Below are 22543 nucleotides of genomic sequence, written 5' to 3'. Positions count from 1 at the left end.
AAAGTTTGTCATCCCCTTTGGTAAAAACTCTGTACCCATGAACTACAACATAGGCAGTAGTATACTTAACACTGAAAGAGTGATAAGAGACCTTGGGTCACAGGTGGACAGTAGTCTCTCCTTTGATAATCACATCGCCACAGTAGTCCGGAAATCCTTCTATGTGGCACACCTCACCACAAAAGGTTTCTCATCCAGAAAAGAGAGGTCATTGTTCCCCTCTACTCATCACTCATTAGACCCATCTTTTGTTATGTACCTCACAAGACATCTACAACAACTGGAAAGGCTGCAGAAATACCTCACAAAGAGGATTACCGACCTCATACAGATGCCCTATGCAGACAGTCTCAAAAAACTCCAGCTTTACTCCGTCGCATATCGCCTACTCAGAGGTGATCTCTGCCTAACATACAAAGCTATGTCAAACCCAGAGCTGTTGGACATGCTTCATTTAAAGAAATCCCAATCTCTCCGAGCTAAACCTTGTCACCACAATAAACAGAACATGCCGGAGGGATAGATTCCTGTCCTAGAGACTTCCCATACGCTGGAATAAACTACCTATCTATATCAAACAAAGCTCTTCATTAGCACTCTTCAAGAAAAAATCTTGATGATTGGATGGGAAATAGGAAATTCACCCAGGGGATCACCTCTGTGGCTCTGCTCGACAGTGGCACAGGAAAATAATGTTCTTGGGTGGCAAAAGCCAGGGTACCTTTTTTGGCTGGGCTTGTATAGGCCCCAGGGCCGATAGAGTTCATAGGTAGGTACTAGGCTATCATCTTTCCATGTATGTAAGAGCAACATTTAAAATCTATCCCCGATTTTGGACCTTTCATTTCTCCAATATTTTGGGAAAGAAGATGAGAAATAGAGGTTTCTTATTTTTTTTTATAACACTGACAAATAGGGTGTACATAGAAAAATTAGCTATAATTGCTGCGGCTGTTCATGGAGAAAAATGACTGTGGTTTTGCTCATTAGTCTAGCTTTGCAGAATTAATGGAATTTGTGTGAAACAACATGTAATACATTAATGTGTGGAACAAAAAATGAAATTAATTACATGACCTTTTTTTTTTTTTTAACACAGAGATTTTAATTCTAGTCAGAAGTGGTTATAACTGCTGGGTGAGAGTATAAACTGCCTGTGGAAAGTTAGTAACTCTTTGTTTAAACAGTCACTGACCTAGCTTTGCAAATGTAGTGTGCATTTGTGTGAAGTAAAATAGAATACTTTATTACTGATACTGTTAGTTAATCTCATTCATTCATTCTTCCAAACATAAAGTGGAATGCCCCCTTTAAGAGTAACAAGTTGCCTATCGTTTCTTTCACTTTCTATCACAACTATTAGACTGCACAAGATAAGTGGCAAGCTCTGATGGCCTAGCAGGAGCAAAGTGTGCATGAAAATAACTGATCACTGACAGATGTGGAGTGAGTAGTGTTGCCATCTTAGTATACATCTCTGGTCGAGTTACTGACTGTGGCATCTTCTGTTGTGCAGTCAGCATGTTCTGCGTGTGTGTGTTCATCCTTATACTCCAGTTTCTTCCAAACCCCGAAAGATATAGGGCAGGTGAACTGAGATTCCTCCAATTTGTGTGCAGATAAGCATATAGCCTGAGTATGTTTGTGCATGTTGTGATAGGCCTGGCTTCTCAGTGCCAGTGTGATTATGTGTGTGCTTCTTTGAAAAATCAGTATAGCTTAGGAAAGACCTGGTGTTCATGGACAGTGTCATTATGAGTGAGTGCAAAAAAGCTAGCAAGTTATTATTTTTCAAAAAAATAAGCACAAAATGCACCACAGAATATCCAGACCCAGAGAGATTCAACCCAGGTAGCATAAGTGGATTTTGACACATTCTTAGTAGTGGACTCTGCCCTTAATCTCATTTAGTGAGAAACTGTCCTTGCAGAGAGGTGTGTGCAGAATGCAGCTATAACTTGTGTGCGAGCTGTGTACAGCATGGGTCACTATCTCTAACTTCCCTCACAAATCTCACAGCTGTGCTCAGAAGGTCAGTTTAGCTTGTCATGTACACTGTCTATTTAGAAGCAGCAGGCTAGATTATACTACAGTGACTATGAAGAAAATGAATAAGAAAAAAAAAAAAATCAAATGAGTATGCCGATGGTTATTTTGGGGAGTACGAGGAGACACGCTGTTACATATGCCTGAGAGTAACAGTTTGAAATATGTTACTACCCCCCCCCCCATTTTCATACCAGTCTGACATCTGAGTGGTTCAGATGTACATTTTGGGGGTAGGAGTGAGGAGGCATACTGTATATGTTTGGCAGCAGCTTTGTCAAATGTGATCATGGTCACCTGTACCTTCACCCCCGTTTACTGCTCCCAGAGGGATACACATAAGGTGACTTTTTTGGTGGGTGTAGGAAGACCAGCATTCTTTTCAAAATATGGTTTACATATCCTTGTAAATGTCTCTTCTCGGTTTATCATAAACTGATGCACTGTACCAAAACAATTTATTTTTTTGAAAGAAAAAAATTCTTTCCTTGCTCATGATTTTTTTTTTTTTTTGCTTAGGCTATCACTGGATTAAAAGGTTGGAAAATAAATCTAAAAACACACTTATGCACATTAGAGCATCCATAACACTGTGGCCTCTGAGGCCCTAGTGGTCCCCACACTCCAGACTTAATTTGATTATTTAACCCACAGTTACCACAGTGCACTCTTGGCCAGTTTGGACGTGCAGAAAAAAAGTAAAGTTGAAGAGTAAGACTAAATTTCTTTCTTTAGTCATAATTTTCATTTAGACCATCACTAAATCAAAAGATTGGAAAAATGCATCTCAAAACGTTTAGATCCCCAAGTGGCTTTTGGGGGCAGTCCCTGGCTTATTTCAGTTATTTAGACAATTATTATTACAGTACTATCCAGCTCAGTTAAGCTATGTTGCAGAGAAAAGCTGAAGAGTAAGCCAAAATGTAAGCAAATGTATAAAAAGGTAATCTGGATGATATAAGAAAGCCAGGATAGGGGAGGGGGGGTTGAAGGCACTTTGAAGTGTGGGGGGGATGCAGTGAGCAATGGGGAGTGCCATAGGGCCCTTCACCTAGGGTGTCATCAGAAAAGCTCACGCAAATGTTTGGGTGATGCTCATTCAGCATGAATCCACATTGAGCCACCTTGATACTTGAAAGTGGTCCAAAAACTATGGCTTTTTCCCTTATAATACTTCACACCAACACAATCCTCACTATATCTGGTTACGCATTATATTTAATTCAGTTTGTTTTTTTGAAACATAAAATAAAGAAAATATACAAAAGCAATCCAGTGCAAAGAGTGCAACAAACATGGGATATGTTTAAAAGTCAAAAATCAATGCACCTAAAAAGCTTCTCATTTATCTGAGAACTGAGATCACGCTATCTTGGGATACAAAATAAGCTGGTTATTGATGAGTAGAAACAATCTAAACTGCTGGTAGACAAAGGTTTGATGAAGCAGGAGCCTGAATAATAAAAACAAGAAAGAATGTTTCAGATTTCCTTTATAGTAGCAATTCTTCCCCCCCAAAAAAGTGTATTTTAAGGCTGTTTTTTTCTAAAAGGTGGAACATTTTACAAGATACACATCTGGAGACTGCATAATACAGAATGCTTACATATACCCATCTCCTTAGGAAGGGAAGAGAACGATAAAAGAAAATGTAACCATAACATTTATGCACACTCATCACAATACAGTCAGTAAATGACCAGGGATGTAGTAACAATACTTCACTAGTCATTACTAAAGCATAAATGTAACGAAAAGGACAACAATGATGAGGGACTAGAATAGCAGAGGGTGCAGGGTGACACAGTTATTACTGCTACTGCCTTATTTCCAGGATCTAGAATTTGATCCTGGTCTTCATGTACAATCTAGGCTGAATGTCTATATCTCCCAATACTGAAGTTAAGTTCTCTATGTACTCTTTTTTTTCTCACCTCCCAAACACAATGATTAATCATACTAACTATACTGTAAAACTGCCCTTATCAAAGTCTGCAGTGTTTGTATGATTTTTCTTGCAAAGAAAGAACAGAATCATAGAACATTTATCACTTAAAGGAACTTGCTTTCTGATTTTTCAGTTTGACTGCTGCAATTTATACTCTTTATAAACTGCTTAACATTTACTATTTCAGAAATGACACACACCTAATACAAAACTAAAGACTACACTTTTTCTAGTTTATTTCTCCTACAAATCCTGAGAACAATAAATTTTACTGTAAGGATTAACTTATAAGGAACCAAAATATGCAAATGTACATACAAAATGTTAATGCTACATTGAAAGTGTGCATGATTATTTCTTGCTAAAAGCAATATGGATCTTTAGCTCCTTATAAGACTACAGAACTGCCAGAATAATTAACTACATCTGCTGTATTACAGAATGATCTCCAAATTTAGTCTTCCTGTTCATTTAATGTAAAGCAAAAAATAAATAAATACCGATGAGACACTGTGCTATAGAAAAGGTTACAAACCAAGAAGATCACCAATTTTAGAAGGCTCCATTAAAAAAAAAAAGAGAAAAAAAAAACATGATCTCTGGCCTTAGAATAAACTCCTTAAAATAGCATACCTGTTTAACATTTACTTCATACAATACCATTATTATGTTGTCTAACAAAATACTAAATGTGCAGACTTCTATACTACCTTTCCAGCAGACAACTACAAATAATTATTTCTCATACGCTGTATTGTAATCTGTTTACTAAAAACACAAGAAATTAAGTACTTAATGCTACCAATGCTTTTCACTTCACCTATTTCTTTGGGTTCTACTTTCTAATCTTTGCTTTCTACTTTCTAAACACACAATACCTCTCACTTCACATATTTGTTTACTATCTAAACACAACTATCTCAACTGCCCAGATTTTTGCAGAATGTCAACATTTTATGGCTTATTCTCGGTCTGTTCCTCATACATTTGCGTTTTTTGGCAAATCACTGGGATGATCTGAGGGCTTAAGTCACTAAAAGAATGACATCCATTTGGGGTTCGGACTTCGAAACCTTCAGAAAATGAGTGTTAATAGACAGTTGCTAGAGTAACAGGGTTTGTAAGTTTACCCCCCCCCCCCCCCCCCATTTTGTTGGGCTTTGTCCAGATTTAAGAGGCTGAGAGGTATGAAACACATTTATGATTAAAAGTTGTTTTCCTTTATTTAGTCCAAGAGTATCCAACAGGTTTAGGGCCACAATCCGTCCCAATAAACCATTTTATCTGGCTCTCGGTATGTCCTGCAAATATCTGTTTCAAACAAGCTTATAAACTAGGGTGAACTGATGGTAGTTCTTATTACGCAGAAAATACACCTATAGGGTAAATTAGTGGTGGGCCTGTTGGCCATTATTCAGTCGCCATGACAACCAAGATACGGATTTGTTCTACCGGTCCTGCAGCACTAGCCTTCATTTTCCTTCCTAAATGTAAATGCCATAAACATTCTGCTGCTATTAATATATATGAATACATGCTTAGATTTTCATATAACAAAAAAATATAACACCCATTTGTTCATCCTAACTTGAAAATTGCGTTTTCTGCACTCAAGCAACTAGCGCAAAGTTTATAAAAAATACACGTAAAGTGCAGAATCGCCCAGTTATGCCAAACATGGTACAACTTGGCAAAATGTTGCAGCCAACGTGCAAAGCGAATGACAGTGTCCATTCCCTGACAGCAGCACAACTTGCTGACACTTGTTCCTGCCAACTCCATTAATAGCAGAAGTCCGACATCCGTTCTCAGTTTCCCACCGGTGTCAGGCTCTTTCTTTCTCCCATGCCCGAAGGTTCCTAGGCGGCCTGGGTTTACAGGCCTGGCCGTGCTCCACAATATCACCTTTCCAAATGAAACAATGCAAAATATATATACTTCAGGGTTCAGTTTACTGCCCACAGTAGGCTGATAAAAGACTGCCGTCCAACGGGTAGCTTGTGTAGGTGCTGCACAGTTTTTGTTGCAGTCAAGCTGCAGACAGAAAGCAAAGGTATCCTGCAAGTCTGCGTTGAAAGTACCAGCTGCTTGTTGCGAGTCGTTATGACAACCCTGTCGGAGAAGCTGTCTGACGCGGAAGATCGGACGGGGAGTCAGTTCGTGGTACCCAGTTCGTAATACGGGTATTATTAACAGGTCTGTTTACAAAAACCTATTCAAGAAAAACATCTACACATAAAATTAAATGCTACTTACCACTGCTCTTCCAAAGGGGCTATCGTCAGTTTTAGGAGACAGAGAAGCCCATAGCAGAACCAAACCAAGAAACGTCCCCACAATCAGCAAACTGCGCAAAAGAAATCCCAATTTTAATCGCATATTTTTTTTCAGTATATAACTAAAATAGTCGAATAACTACTAAATGATGTTCAAGGGTATGGACGTCCTCCCCTCCTCTGTTTTTCTCCGTTTCACTTTCTATTAGCTAGAACCCCTCTTCTTTTTGTAGTTTTAATGCTGTACCAGTCCAACTCTACCGTCTTATGCATCTAAACTTTCCCTTTCCTTCTCCTGTCGCCTCTCTCTCTCTCCACCGTGGTCCTTCCTTAGGTTCTGTCAGCAGTGGATGCTCATTCAGGATATGAACCAGGAAGTCTGCGGACTCCTTTCAGGTCCACGTGGCCGATTACAGCAGGGTAGTTTTGTTCCTCGGTTACTCTGTTGGACTCACCTGAAGGAGTTGCTGGGGAGGGTTCACCTTTACAAATCTGAGCTGTATGAAGGTGTAGTGGTACGATCAGGAAGTAAGCGTCACACGTACTAGATGATGAAGTTATGGAACGAAAGTTTGATTATTTTTGTTGGAACTGATTCAGCTAAATGCGCAGTGTAGGGCGAAGTGTGGCTCATCTAAATGCACTTTATAGATTCTACCCTAATATAACATATTGTAATGGGGACGTTATACAACATGTCTTTTTTGTAGGAAGTCACGGTACATGGGGGGGGGGGGGGGGTACAGTACGCAATGTTGGCAATGACCACACGCATAACATTGCACAGATAAGAACTGTGTTCCTAGTAAAACAAAATGTTTCTCTTATCTCACTCAACAAGCTGGTAAAGTAATTTCAGTTTCGCGCTTTCAAAAACAAGTATGTTGAGGAGAACTGATAGTGTAATTTAGTTGTGGAAACCACTGTTTGACTATTTTGCTGACCATGTAATGGAAACGTTCGCAGGTGCCATTTCTCACACGAGAACAAAGCGCTCCAGTGTGTTTGCAGTGGCATGTACCTTTATCAGCTGGGTGAATGAGCATGTAAAAGTATCATGAAGATTATGTGTTTGTTGGGGATATCTATGCATCACTCCTTTTATTAGTCGAAGAGCTTGCTGCCTATAATTGACATGGCATGCATACCTCTCAACAATTGTACAGATTTTTGCAGAATGTCCAGATTTTTGCCTCATATTTTTGGTCCGTTTTTCATAAACTTGTGGTTTTCCGGCAAATTAGTGGCAAATCATTTAAGACTGAAGTTAGAAAATAATGGCAGACAATTGAGTTGCAGACTTCATGCCCACCAGAAAATTCATGTTAATGCAAAAACTGTTATTCCATTAACTTTCTAAGTTTGTAAGAGCAATATTTAAAAATTGTCCCTATTTTTGGGTCTCTGTCCCCACTTTTGTTTATGACTTTGTACAGATTTCTTGTTTTAAGAGGTTGACAGGTATGCATGCATGTGACTTGTCAGGCTAGGTGTGCTCTCATGTTTTGAAAATGTTTAGATTAAATCTAATAACATTGTTTTTTTTGGACAACTTTGTTATTTCTAGCTATCAAAAAGTCTGAGAGAGTTGTCATCTACATTTTTTAACAAGAAATTGTGAGGCAGTGGTTTTCAATCTACCTAATGCCCAACATAAATAAATTAGAAGGAGCACTGGAAAATACTATATCAGTAACTAATGTAACTTTAAGAAAGTCCAGGCAATGAGAGCTCTATTAACTTTTGTCAGTAGTGTAATGTCAGCCAGACTAAAAGAAGAAGCAGAGCTTGAAGGAGACAAGGTGCAACAGATGCTATACAAACTCCAGGTAATAAAAAGTGCATAATCATCCCCTTTGGGAAAAACAAGGTGCCCACAAATTACCACATAGGGGATAATCCATTAAGTACGGAAGAAGTAATTAGAGATTTGGGAACCAACGTATATATTAATCTCTCCTTTGATAATCACGTTGCCAAAGTGGTTAGAAAGACCTTCTATATAGCCCACCTTATCACAAAAGGGTTCGCATCTAGATCAAGAGAGGTCATTGTGCCCCTCTACTCGTCACTCGTCAGGCCCATAATTTAATACAATGCCCCTTTTGGGATGTACCTTACCCGACACCTGCAGCAACTGGAGAGACCCCAAAAGTACCTCACCAAGAGGATCATGGGCTACAAACAGATGTCCTATGCAGCTCGACTAAAGAAAATCCAGCTCTACTCAGTTGCATACCGCCTACTCAGAGGCGATCTATGCCTGACATACAAAGCCATGTCAAACCCAGAATTAATGGACATGCTCCACCTCAAAAAATCCAAGTCCCTTAGAGCTACATGCTCCAGGGACCTAAACCTCAGCACAAAAATAAATAGGACATGCTGGAGGGACAGATTCATTTCCAGAGGCTCCCCTCACTCTGGAATAGAATCCCAATTCATGTTAGACATAGCCCCTCGCTCACCCTATTCAAGCAAAATCTTGACGCGTGGATGGGAAATCGCAAATTCACCCCTGGGATCTTTTCTGTGTCCCTGTAAGACAGAGGCACAGTAAACTAATCTTAAAAGGGTACCTTCTGTGACCTACTTTACAGAGGCACAGTAGGCTAATCTAATAGGGAGGCGGAAGCCAAATACACTCTGGCTATGCTTATAAATGCCTTAGGGCAGATAGCCTAGTATCTACCTGTCTACCTATGAACCTATGAAAGATGTGGGTTTGTGTTTTTCTTGTTTTAGAAAACTACAGGATGGAAGCAATGTTGCAAACAGAAGTTAGAGACCATAAAAAAAAAAAAAACACACACACACACACACATATATATATATGTATATATATATATATATATATATATATACACTTGTTTCTCACCTTTCTAAGCTAGTATAGTCCAGTTTTCAAGTTAGTGCTGAATTCAGGGCTGTGTTACAAATCTCTGTGTTTGCCCATATCTTACTTGGATAGCAGGACATTTCACTGTTCATCTGTGAGAGAGGGGAGCTTTGAGCAGCCTATCTGTCCCTGGGGGAGTGGTTTCAGCCCAGAGATTAGTAGTTTATTGGCCATTTTGGGCTAATTTCTATCTCTTTCATTTTCCTGCTATAAATACAAACCGGGCAGCGCCAGTTAGCTAGGGTAAAACTATTCCTGGCTCCACAAAGTCTCCTCTTCAATTTTTCCCTTGGAACTAGACAAACTTTCAACTTAAGCACTCAAGCCATTCATTTCTCAGCTCAGCACTTGCTCAAGACTTATAGCAAGCACGTATAAACCCTAACACTAGACCCTCCTGTACTGTACAGTAGGACAAGGCCCTCTATTCGACCTTACCAGCCATCCAGTAAAACAGTTCACTGTACCTATCCAGGCATGTCCAAAGGGAAGTTTCAGGTGACCTCTCCAGTCCAACTGGTGAATCTGGGCATTTTGAGGCAATGTTAAAACTGCCTCATGTACACAGACAACACCCTCTTCCTACCACCAAACACTAATACATGCGAGAGATGCAGTTATAGAGCCAAACTAGAGGCTAAGCTCTCTCAACCCAAGACTGGATCAGACAGTCAAGAGGAGAAGGGAAATACTTGCATCACACCACAGGTCTTACATAGACCCATTAAACCAGCACTTGCAAAAAACACACATAAATACATGGAAACATACTCGGAGGCTCTAAATAAAAATCTGCAAAACCAACAGAGACCTCCAAAGCAAACATCCAAGCAACCTCCACCCCCCCCAACACAAACTATGAAACACATACTTCACAAAACCAGTGTGCCATGCAATCACAACCCTTAAGGCAAAATAACATACCCAACATACTAGTAATAGGTGACTCTATAGTCAGGCACACTGACGTTCCACTCATTAGGCTGAATAAGGAGAAGGTTACTGTTAGCTGCCTGTCGGGTGCCAGGATCTGCCACATAACACAAGCACTCAGGTCACTCCAGAACAAGTACAAATATGACTCTGTCATTGTCCATGTTGGTGTGAATGACCTGAGCCATACCTCCCTGGACTATATACATGAAAAGAGACATGGAAGAGCCCTCTGATCATGTAGCCCAGGCTGGTATGACCCTGACCCTGAGTAGCATCCTGCCCTCACCAAGAATGATACCACGGTATAAAGAAAAAATTCTCAATTTCAACAATTGGCTAAGTTTCTGGTGTCTTTCAAAGGGGATCCAGGGTCTGTCTGCCTGGGATGATATGCTCGACAAGCCACGCTGCTTCGCTAGAGATGCCTTGCGCCTGTCACCGTTAGGCTTTCGAATACTTGCCAAGGCTCTTGCCACCCCCATAGTGCCTTTTTTAGGCAAGGCTCAAAAGCAAACCCACCGCCGTAAATAGCACAAGTAACAAAAAACTGAGGGTAATGCTATTCAATGCCAGAAGGCTAAACCTCAAAATGCACGCACTTGAGGCACTCCTCAGTAAGGAGAAAATTGATATGTGTGCAGTAACAGAAACCTGGTTTAAGGCACCAGAGAGCACCCCAGCACTACCAGGCTACAACTCATACCATACATTTCGGCCACAGAACCCAAACAGAAATACAAAAGGCGGGGGCATATCCATATTTATCAAGGGTACCCATACCTCCAAGTTAGTGGCACAGCACGATGCTTCAGAGATCATCCACGTGCAACTAACAATGGGCAAAACTGCAATTGAAATTGTAGCTTGCTACAGATCACCCACCATCTCCCAGGACCCCCATTCCGTGTTTATGGAAACACTGGGAAACATAAAGGTACTAAGTACTAACTCCCTTCCCAAATTTTCCTAGAATTTATAAACTCAAACGCCCTGGTTCAACTGGTCAACACTCCCATCGGAGGTGACAACATATTGGACCTGGTCATCACCAACATGGGCGACCGGTGTTCCACACCAGAGGTCAACCCCTTGCTGGTTAGATCTGACCATAAACAAATCACTTTGGATATCCATATTCTGCCCCCACCCCTGGACAAGAAAGACATTGTGAAAAACTTTTCAAAAGCAAACGTCACGTTACTTAAGACCGAGGTGGAAAGTTTCAAAGCCCCCATGCTGAAGGATAACACTGTCCAAGCTGCAAAATCCTTTACTAATGCATTCTACAGGCAGCTACAAAAATGCATGGATCGTGCCATCCCAAGCAAAACCAAGACTCACTCCTCCAAGAAAAGGAAACCAGTCTGGTGGACTCCTGCCATAAACAAGCTATACAATAGAAGGAGGAAACTAGTACAGAAAAGAGTAAAATCCCAAGAAGGGAAGACATCCCTGATCAGTATCAGCAAGAAACTACGATCCCTCATAAAATCATCCAAGGCGAGCTTTGAAACAAAAATTGCCAAGGACTCCAAAGATAACCACAAGGCATTCTTTAGCTATGTCAAGAATCTAAGTGGCAATGCTCAGATCTGCTCGGAGTTAGTGCAGAATGGCACAAAATACACTGAACCGACTGATATCGCCAACATCCTGGCAGACAGGTTCAGCACAAACTTCACCCCCCCACCCCCAAAAGGGCCCATAACCATACCAGAAGAATGTAGAGTCCCTCTCCAAAGCCAAAAACACAGCATCAATGGGACTGGACAGTGTCCCAGGTTGCGTCCTACATGAGCTCAAAGATGGACTATCCCTTCACCTAAACATACTGTTCAAACTCAGCCTCTCCACAGGCTACATACCCATAGAGTGACGCACAACAATGGTTATTCCGCTCCACAAAGATGGAGCCACAACAGACCCCAGGAACTATCACTCTATAAGCCTGACTAGCTTGGTCTGCAAGGCTATGGAGCGCATCATCATGGAACTCATTAACAGAGACATTGGGAACCTCCAAACACTGTACTCTACCCAGTTTGGCTTTGTTATGGGCAGATCATGCCTCCTAAACCTGGTGGACTTCTTTGAGACAGTTACCAAGGCTATAGACGAGGGAAAGGTGGTACACACAGCCTACCTACACCTCGCTAAGGCCTTCGACACCATTCCCCATTCTGGTATTATAGACAAGCTCATCAGCCTGAACATAAACCCCTATGTCATACGATGGGTTGCCAACTGGCTCATGGACAGAACCCACATGGTGAGAGTTTCGGGAGCTAGGTCCGACTCTAAACTGGTTACAAGTGGCGTTCCCCAGGGCTCAGTTCTAGGACCCCTCCTGTTCGGCATATACTTCTCAGAGGTACAGGCAAGCACAGGAGGTCTATGGCTGACCAAGCTCGCAGATGACTGCAAACTAGGGGCTATAATTGACTCTCCGGCTGACACAGACATCCTCCAAAAGTGTTTCACTGAGACGGATACCTGGTGTCAAAATCATGGCCTCAAGCTAAATGCCAAAAAGTGCATAGTCATCCCCTTTGGAAAAAACAAAGTACCCACAAACTACCACATAGGTGGTAGTCCCCTAAATACGGAAGACGTAATAAGGGATCTGGGGACCCAAGTAGAGAGTAATCTCACCTTTGATAATCACATTGCCAAAGTGGTTAGAAAATCCTTCTACGTGGCCCACCTAATCACAAAAGGGTTCGCATTCAGATCAAAAGAGGTCATTGTGCCCCTCTACTCATCACTCATCAGACCCATCTTAGAGTACAACGCCCCATTTGGGATGTACCTTACAAGACACCTGCAACAGCTGGAAAGACCACAGAAGTACCACACCAAGAGGATCAATGGTCTCAAACAGATGCCCAATGCAGCTCGACTGAAGAAACTCCAGTTTTACTCGGTTGCATACCGCCTACTCAGAGGTGTTCTCTGCCTGACATACAAGGCCATGTCCAACCCAAAATTGATGGACATGCTCCACCTAAAGAAAATCTTATCCCCTCATGCCACACACTCTAGGGAATCTAAACCTCACCAGAACAATAAATAGGATGTGCTGGAGGGGTAGATTTCTGTCCCAGAGACTTCCCATGCTTTGGAACAAGATCCCAATCTACATTAGACAGAGCTCCTCACTAACACTCTTCAAAAGAAACCTTGACGAGTGGATGGGAAACAGAAAGTTTACCTTGGGGATCACTTCAGTGGCTCTGCTGGACAGAGGCACAGGAAACTAATCTAAGGGGGTGGCGAAAGCCAACTCATTCTGGCTAAACTTATAAATGCCTTCGGGCAGATAGCCTAGTACCCATCTATGAACCTAAAAGGAACTGCAGTTATTCACAGATGTATTTGGACATTTAGTGACAAAAAGTCTAACCACATCACTGTTAAATCTGCAAGGTGTATTTCTCAGTTGGAATTTTTTCCAGTAGCAGTAGCTGTAGACTTGTTGGGGGACAACATAGTGATAGTGTCATACAAATTATAAAATACAATGTTGGGCAATACATACAATGAATAGCCAATTAGGCAGTAAAAGAATAGTGGGATATTAAAGGGGCATTTTACCATGGGATATTTGACACTGAATGTAACATTAAGAGCTAGTCAACATGTATGGCGTATGGACAACTGCTTAGCTGACAGTTGTTCTTGTTTGCAAATTAAGTGATGCAAGAGGTTGGCACAAAAAGCTGAGGTATTGCCATGCCATGCTAAGTCCCGCATTTTTGTGGGTATTTTTGGTAGAAAGATGTGAACTCAGACAAATGGGAACTTTGTTGGAGACCTTGGAACTTGGGTTGATAATTCCCTCTGCTTTGATTATTGTGTAACAACAGTAATCAGAAAGTTTTTCTACTTAGTGTAACTAATTGCCAAATGAATATCATACAGATATAAAGAGGTAATTTCTCCTTTATATTCTGCATTGATTAGGCCAGTTATTGAATATAATGCTCCACTTGAAATGTGCCTCACTGGACATATTAGACAACTGGAAAGATTGCAAAGGATCTTACCTTGGAATATCAATGGCTTAAAGGTTCATTGTACATCACCTTTCCCACCTCTGTAATAGCCTCATGCTGCAAATTAAATAGTGTTATACATTATCTTCCTTCAAATGGGAACTAGATAATTGGATGAGTATCCACAAATTCATCCATTGCTTGACTGGTCTAGCCCTCATCAAAAAAGGTGGTATGGTCTAAAGATGGGTACTGGCATGGTATAAATGGTCACAAGACTCAGTTGCATGGTATTTCCTATAATTCTATGGAGTTTTATAGGAATGTAAGCTAATATTAATAGTTTTGGGAAAGGTAGTGTAATATTTTCTAAAGCTAGAAAGGTAGACCAGTGACCACACTACTTTATACAGTTGCTAAACTTGGATCACTTGTATACCATAAATTACATTTTCTATTTTATTACATTTCATGCTGAGAATACTCTGACTAACTCCAAGTTTACACTTTCATAAAAGCAAGTTTTCTTAATCAGAGTTAATGGAGTCACCGGCTAAGTACTGACTGAACTGTATATTTTGTTTTGCTGGCTTGGTAGTTAGCACAGTGAGCAAGTGTCTTTTTCAGGACTTAACTCTGCAAACAAAGCACTCATTATTAGATGAGTTTTTATTTGTTGGGAAGCAGTGGCAAATGACTGGTCAGTAGGTCCGGATATGTTTAAGGACATCTGTAAACAATTTGGGGGTATATTTTGATGAAAACAAGACAGAAAGGCCAATTACATATATGTTTTTTCTGGGCAGTGAGATCAGTTAAAATAAAGGAGTGCTTTGATTGCCCATAGAAAAATAGTGAAACTCCAAGAATCAATAACCAAGGTAAAGGGAGCAACAAAATTAAATTTAGAAAATCTTCAGAATTCGATAGGGATGATGAATTTTGTAAGTAATGTAATTTCTATGGGAAGATCTTTTATGAGAAGATAGCAAAAGGCAAGGGTTGCAATAAATCACATCAAAGGGTAAGATTCATGCCAGAAATAAGAGAGGATTTGGGAGTGTGGCAGGAATTCTGGAGTCTTGAAATTGTGAGTAGCTGAAGGAGAAGGCCAATAACTAGAAGTGCCAGTTATTCACAGATGCCACTAAAGGTATTGGATAGGGCAGGTATTTGAAGGGAACATGGTTTACAGAAAGATGATCCAGGCAATGAGAAGAGCTAGGCATGCAGCCAGCTATCAGATGAAATTGTTTCCATTGATGGGGACAGTACATCTTTGGGTCAAGGAGTTTCAAAACGGGTACATCCTGTTTAGGATATAAAACGCAGAGATAGTGTGCTTGCAAAACAGTCATCTAGGGGGAGTTGGTATTGTCATTCATTTATTGAAGCTGTTTGTCCTAGCTTACATGCAGAATAACATCAGCTTCAAAGCACAACATATCCAAGATATAGGAAATAATATTACTGGCTCACTTTCTCATTTCAGTAGGACAGGTTCAAGTAACTGGCACCAAATGCAGATGGAAGGCCATATAAGATCTTAGAACAGTTGTGGGTATTAATAGTAAATTAATTTGGGCATCTGTAGAGGCAGCCTTGACATCTGAGAACAAGCACCTTGCACAGGAGGTGTATTTCCAGATTCATTAAGACAATAGCAAACAAGGGGTGGACATGCAGTAGTCATCCAAGTGGGGCACTTACTCAGTTTTATCCTTACTCTAAAAGAGAAAGGGATATCATGAGATGGAGTGATGATCCACATAATTGCCATCAGCTGGTATCAGGAAGCTAGTGGATGGCATGACTTGGCCCAGACTTTTCTTATGTGAAAAATACTACAGGGACAGGACAGGATGAAGCTCAAGAGGTGGACCAGCACTTATGTAAAGGACCTTGGCAAGGATGTGCAGCTCCAACTATGAGGTCTGGTTGTTAAAGACAGCATATTTTTGGCTTGTAGAAGTGCATATAGGATAGCGGAGATACTGCAGTGGAGCAAGCATGCAAAATCACCATGAGTTATTGGGATCAGGGAAGATTGTGATGTGATATGCGAGCACATTAAGAGAAGCGAGGCAGCTCAACAAATGAAAGGGAGTTGGTAATGGGTAGAGGCCCCACAAGGCAAAGAATGGAGACTAGTGTAGTAGATAAGGATGTTTATTTACAAGAGGTCAAGTCATGATACTATATTCTTTTGTCATGTGAATTGGATTATCAATTCAGAGTGGTCCTGAAGAAAGCTATTGACAGTTTTGGGCTAGATAGTAAGAGAATCACATCCCATTTATTTAGTATAGGGGCAGCCTCATATGCGTATATAGAGAAAAAATCTGAGAGGAAAATAGTGTAGCTGGACAGATGGACATTAGGGGTATATACAAGATTTGTTTGAGTACTAATCAAGTTTGTTTTGCAGATGATGTGAAGCCAATGCCATGCTAAAGTGAATGTCTATTAAATGTGCTGATAACAGGCTAAATGAAGCAGAATGTATTCTTTTTTTTGTTTCTTTTTTTCCCATCTTTCCTCTTCTGTTTTTGGGATGTTTATCTGCAATGTATTTTCTCCTAGTAAAGAAACTAGTTTGTTCAGGTATAGAAGGACAGAGAGAGATGCTGGCAGGATGGCACCTCCTTCTGATATAACGAACAAGAGTAAAACATTACTGGAATATAATGGCTAATGAAACTTTTTAAGATCCAACCAGGAAACAAATCAAGAAGAAAGAGATTTAAAAGTGTTGGGACTAACTCTGATAACTATGATATTCAGTGGAGGGAATCTGTTTATGGCATCAACAAAACCTGCTGGAGAGACATGTTTGTCTCCCAGAGGCTGCCCTGTCTCTGGAATAGACTTCCCATACATGTCAAACAGACTACCTCACTGACCCTCTTCAAATGCAACCTTGATGAGTGGATGGGAAACCATAAATTTGTCCTAGGGGTTCCACCTTTGTCCCTCATTGACAGGGGGGACAGGTGCTGACTGAGGTTTCTTTTTTTTTGGGGGGATAAACTCTTGGCTAGGCTTGTAAGGGCCCCTGAGCCATTAGCCAAGTAGTCTCCTATGATCCTATGAATCTGTCTTGGTAGCAATGATAAAAAAGACACAAAGTTAAAAAGGACTTTTGCTATATAATGGAGTACTATTGTAGAAAGAGGAAAAAAAGAGAAAATGTTAAGAAATGTAGTTGCTGGCTTGTCTGTGGAATTATCCTTTATGTCTGTAACTGGCTGTGTCAGGGACAGTATTCTTTTTAGCAAATATGTAGTCAATATAGGCATTTGAAGTTAAAATGTTTTGCATACATCATATAATTTTTACTGCATTTTATTTTAATTTTCCTTGTGTGCCAACCTATGTATAGTTTACTCTGCATTTGCACTATTTTTTCATTATTATTATTTATTATTTAAGTAAAACTTTCATTATTTGCTTTTAAGCTTTTGTGGCTGGTACTTATTTATTATTTATTTATTTATTTTATTTTACATTTGTTGACCGGGAGTAGTCTGACTGAGCTGCAAATAGCCCTTTCTCAGCAGAGGCCCGGGGAGAAAAGCTCCACAGAAAGGTACAATACAAAAAAGCGATTACAGTGACAATTACAATATTTGCTGGTATTAAACAACATTATACAAGTTACAAATATTTAAAAGTAATCATATCTAATGCAGATAATGTGAGATATCATTATATTATTACAGTAAATAGAGTGTTAGTTCTATTAAAAACATTAGTTACTTACTAGAGCTGTTTGAGGGGAGGTTTGTAGGAGTTAAGCTAATGGACAGGAAAAGGTAAGTTAGATAGAAAGTGAGAGGCAAGGTAAGGAAATAAGTGATTAAAGCTGAGCAGAGTGGAAGCCAAAGTAAGGGAGAGTGATCAACTAAGGGGCAGATTATATAGGTAAGGACAGTTTATGGGGGATGTGTACAGGAGCAGGACCAGAGTGTTTCTAAGTATTCCTTTGCAGCTGATTTGAATTTTTGGGTTGAGTTATTTGTTTGATTTGGAGTGGAAGTTTGTTCCAGGCAATTTATTACAATTTTTACAATTTATTACAAGTGTATTCCTGCACCATTGTGCAGCTGACAAGACCATACTTATTATTTACACTGAGAGCTAGCAAATGCCTTAGAGATTGCTTTGCTTGACTACCGGTGAAAGAGATATTACGTGGTAATATAAGAGTGACCATCAGTCTGCAAATTATTACAAACCTAGCCAACAACCAGAGGGTAGAATCAGACCCTGTACATTGTATCTGTGAGATAAAGACCTTAACTGTTATGCCAAACTCCACCTCAAAATATATTTTTTAGGTAACTGCTAGACAAATTAATCGAAGCATCTAGTATGGGAATAGAACTCAGTCTTCGTCTCCTTCAGGATCAAAGGTAAATGTGATAACTGTTGAGACACTGGCAGCTCTAATAATTGCCAGAACTCTTAGATTCAAAGGTAAGTACTAGGCTAGCTGCCCTTCTGGGCTATTTTAAGCCTAGGCAATTTCCCTTCCAAAGGTGAGAATCAAACCTTTTACCTTGTGTCTGTGAGGTGAATACCTTAACTACACCATACCACCTCTCAACCCTGGAAGTAAAATGAACTTCTTTCAGGGTGGTGGGAGTTCTGCCAGGACCAGGTAGAAAGCTGTGTTGATTTGGAGGATTTTGCCAGCTTTCCTTTTAAATTGTGAGTATGTGTGAAAATAATACTTTGTGTGAAAAGTAGTTACCATAGATAATTGGACACTGGGAGACATTGGTTCACAGAACATGACAGAGAGATAGCTGGTGCTCTGCACGTGAACAGTCTGCACTCTAATTTGGATGTGGCGGTTGGAGACCCATACCCAGGACAGCAGTGCATATTCTCTCTATTCTGCTGGTGTTGGCTGTATTTTGTGGGTTAGTGAGTGAAATAGACTTCATCCTTTGTGGAGTTATTTAGCTGTATTTTGTGAGTTAGTGAGTGAAATAGACTTCATCCTTTGTGGAGTTATTTGGTGGAGTGGTAACAGAGTTTTCATTGCATTTGATGGCAGTATTGTCATAATTTCTTCCCATTTGGTGGCAATGGTGAGATACCATAACTGAAGTTATACAGCCTAAAATAGTTATCTTACCCCAGGTCTGTGTGTGTTAACCCTCTCAGCCACAAGCTAAAATATATAGATGTCTGGTTGTGCACAACAGTTATTTTATTTTTCATTCAGCATAGTTAAGAACAGGCATAAAATGAGCTCTGCTGACAAATTTCTTAAAATGTCAGTAGTTCAGCTGACAAAGGGATGTAAACAGAAAGAGTGCAGCAGTTTATGTCCAGAGAGTTGATGGCAATAGTTTCATGCTCAGAGCAGGATGGAGAGAATTTGTAGGAGACCAAACAATGACAGTTAGTTCCATCATAGGACATAGCAGCCTAGATAGAATTTCAAAGGCTAGCACTGAAAATGAAGCACATGGAAATCAATTTAGCTGAGTAAATGCAACAGCTTAATGCAGAGGAGAATGAAAACAATGCCAGAACAAATAGATGATTTTTTTATGGCAGAAGAATGTAAGTCATAAGGAGGGAGAAAGTCTGAAAAAAGGCCAGGTCAGTAGCCAACTTTTTCTTTAATATAAGGAGAGTGATAATGTAGATTTTTAAGGGACCTTTGAGGTGGTTTGTATTCAGCACCAAGTTGACAAAGGACAATGGGAGAAGTGTTTAACTCCCTTACTTACAGGTAATGCAATGCAAGTAGCTTCTAAACTCTGTGTTGTTGACTGCTTAAATTATGGTAAAGTAGTTAAAAATGTCTGATTGCTTGTTATCGGCTAACTCCAGAATTGTGTAGAAAGAAGTTTAGAGAATACAGGAGAAAAGCAAATTAAAGTGTGATGGAGTGTATTGCAGAAATCAGCACTTATTTTCACAGATGGGTGAGTGGATGTAATGTTGCCACATATGAAAATGCTTCCTGATCTTTTAGTCAGTGAACAAGCCCTTAGCATAAAGCCTGAAGACATATGAGGATTTATGTGGCAGACTGGGATTATAACACTGCTGAAGAGATAGGAAGGAAAGGAGAACCTGACCTAGCTAGCAGGTTGTAATTGCATAGAAGGGGAGGAGCCAGCACTTCACATGGGTATCTGGGAACCCCTGGGTCAGCCTAGGCCATTTCAGCAGGTTACAGAGGCCAAGGGGAAGCCACAGATTTAGGTACATGCCCAGGTTTTGGGGGTTACATGTTTTAAATGTAACCAAATGGGGCATGTACAGTCTTGGTGCCCACTAAGGTGAAGGGGGAGAACAGAGGTCTTGGGAAGCATCAAGCAGGACTTTAACTTTTAGAGACAGTAGCTACACATAGTGATCACAAAAGACTGTATCCCATCCTGTAAAAGGGATGGTGGTCATTGCCAAAAGGGTCATAGCCTCAGACATAATCATAGTCAAACCTGCAGCTCAGACAGAAGCATTACTTGCTTGGGCTGTCCACTCCAGTTAGAGCCTTAGACGGGAAACCTTTTCAGGTACCTTTGGCAAGAGACTATCTGGACTGGGAAGGGTGGTAAGGTAGCAAACATGAGGCTGTGTTTAAGTACATTCCTGCTGATGTCCCAATACAGAATGATTCTGATCGGACATTACCTTGTGTACATGATGTTATGCTCAGTCAGACATGGAAGTAAACCCTTGGGGAAGGAAGTAGGGGGAGAGACCCAGCCAGATCCCAACCTCAGTCTGGGGATGGTGAAGACAGTGCAGGGAGACCTAACCAGGTCCCAACCTCAGCCTGGGGATGGTGATGTGGCTACTTCAAAGGGGGAGCTGGTCAGTATCAGTGACCTGGGATCTGAGCCACAGCAGGGAAAAGGTACTGGGATCCCCTTGGTGATTCTTCAAGTGCAGAGGTAAGTCATACTAGTCAGCCAGGCATTGACTCACCACTGGTAGATGGTACCAGAGTTACTTTGGAAGGGGAACTGAGGAAGGTCAGTAATAAGGAGCAGAGTCCTACTTAGCTATCAGACCCTACTTTACAAGACTTGAGGAAAGTAACCAAGGAGGCCCTACACACTAAAGGGCAGAGGGAGTCCATATGTACTAGGACAAAGGATTGTTGTACAGGAAAAGGATACCTGGAGGAGGGCTACAGGGAGAAGAGGTACAACATTGGTAGTACCCAGGGCCTACCAACTGTCATTGATGACCATAGCTGATGATATCCCTTTTACAGACCATATGGGCATAAAGCATACTAAATGATGGTTTATGCAGAATTGTTGTTGGCTTGAGATTGCAAAGGATGTAATAAGGTACTGTAGGACTTGAGAGCTATGCCAGCAAGTTAGCAAGGCTGGATACAAAGCCAAGGCTCCTTTGATGTCTTTGCCTATTACTGAAGAACCATTTCAGAGTATAGCTATGGATATTGTGGGATCTCTGAGTACCCCTAGCTCCACAGGTAAGAAATATACCCTGGTAGTGGTGGATTATGCCATTGAGTATCCGGAAGTGGTGGCTCTGTCTTCCATTGAAGCAGAGAGGGTAGCAAATGCTTTACTAAACATTTTTGGGAACCATTTGAAATATCGGGACCAGCTAGAGGAATTAGTGAAATATGGAGCTTCAATGGTCGAAAGAATGGACTTAACATAAAGTTTGAGATGCCATTTCTCAGAATATTCCCTTTACTCTGAGACATGGCAATCTCAGAGTTGGTATATATACGTTTGGGAGTGGGGAGTGTAGGAGGGGCATACACCCCACTGTGAAAATAAATTTTAAGGTGAAAAGCGATTTTTGAGATTTGCTGTTCTCTTATGTTTTCAATCTTTTTTTTTCAGCTTGTCAGCACTTGGCATTTGAGTGCAGACATTTCATTAGGGGGCCAACATTTTCAGCATGCTAGGGTTTCCTAGAGAAATTCTGATAGAAAGAGGTACCAGCATTATGTCAGACTTGCTGGAATGTATGTGTAAGTGCTGTGATTTAAACACCTAAAAACTACCTCGTAGCATCAACAGACAAATAGTCTAGTTTACACTGAAGACCATGCAAGGGACATTTGCAGACCAGTTCAAGAGGGGGTAGGTCAGTTATCTGCACCATCTTCCCTTTGCATACAGGGTGGTGCCCCAGTAATCTTCTAATGTTTCACCCTTTGAGCTATAGCATGGTCACAGGATAACGGGAGCCCTGGATTTCATTTGTGATGAGTGGGAGGAATAGGCTTAGGAAGTTCATGGGGACAGCTCAGGAGCATGTAGCACAGGCACAAGAGCAGAAAAAAAGTCTGGTATGACAGGGCAGCTAGAGTGAGAGAGTATTCTGTAAGGAAACTGGTGACGGTAGTTATTCCTTTGGGACATAGCAAGCTGCAGGCAGACTGGAAAGGCCCTTCCACTGTTGCAAAAATGTGAGTGAA

At 40.8% G+C, this 22543-nt stretch overlaps 1 protein-coding gene across 2 annotated transcripts in view; it reads right to left on the bottom strand.

The window, feature by feature from the left end:
- GALNT7 (polypeptide N-acetylgalactosaminyltransferase 7) overlaps positions 1–6888 on the bottom strand; it is a 1380380-nt gene extending 1373492 nt beyond the window's left edge. For both annotated transcript variants that reach the window (XM_044061719.1, XM_044061717.1), the window contains exon 1: positions 6251–6888. In XM_044061719.1, coding sequence (XP_043917654.1) covers positions 6251–6373 — 123 coding nt within the window. In that variant the 5' untranslated portion in view covers positions 6374–6888. The remainder of the gene's footprint in view (positions 1–6250) is intronic.
- Positions 6889–22543: the final 15655 nt, after the last annotated feature.

This window comes from Protopterus annectens, chromosome 2.part0 (assembly GCF_019279795.1).
Source record: "Protopterus annectens isolate FY-2018-M chromosome 2.part0, PAN1.0, whole genome shotgun sequence".
Classification (NCBI taxonomy): Eukaryota; Metazoa; Chordata; order Ceratodontiformes; family Protopteridae; genus Protopterus; species Protopterus annectens.
Note: the sequence above shows the minus strand (reverse complement) of the source record. Positions and strands in the feature narration are given on the sequence as shown.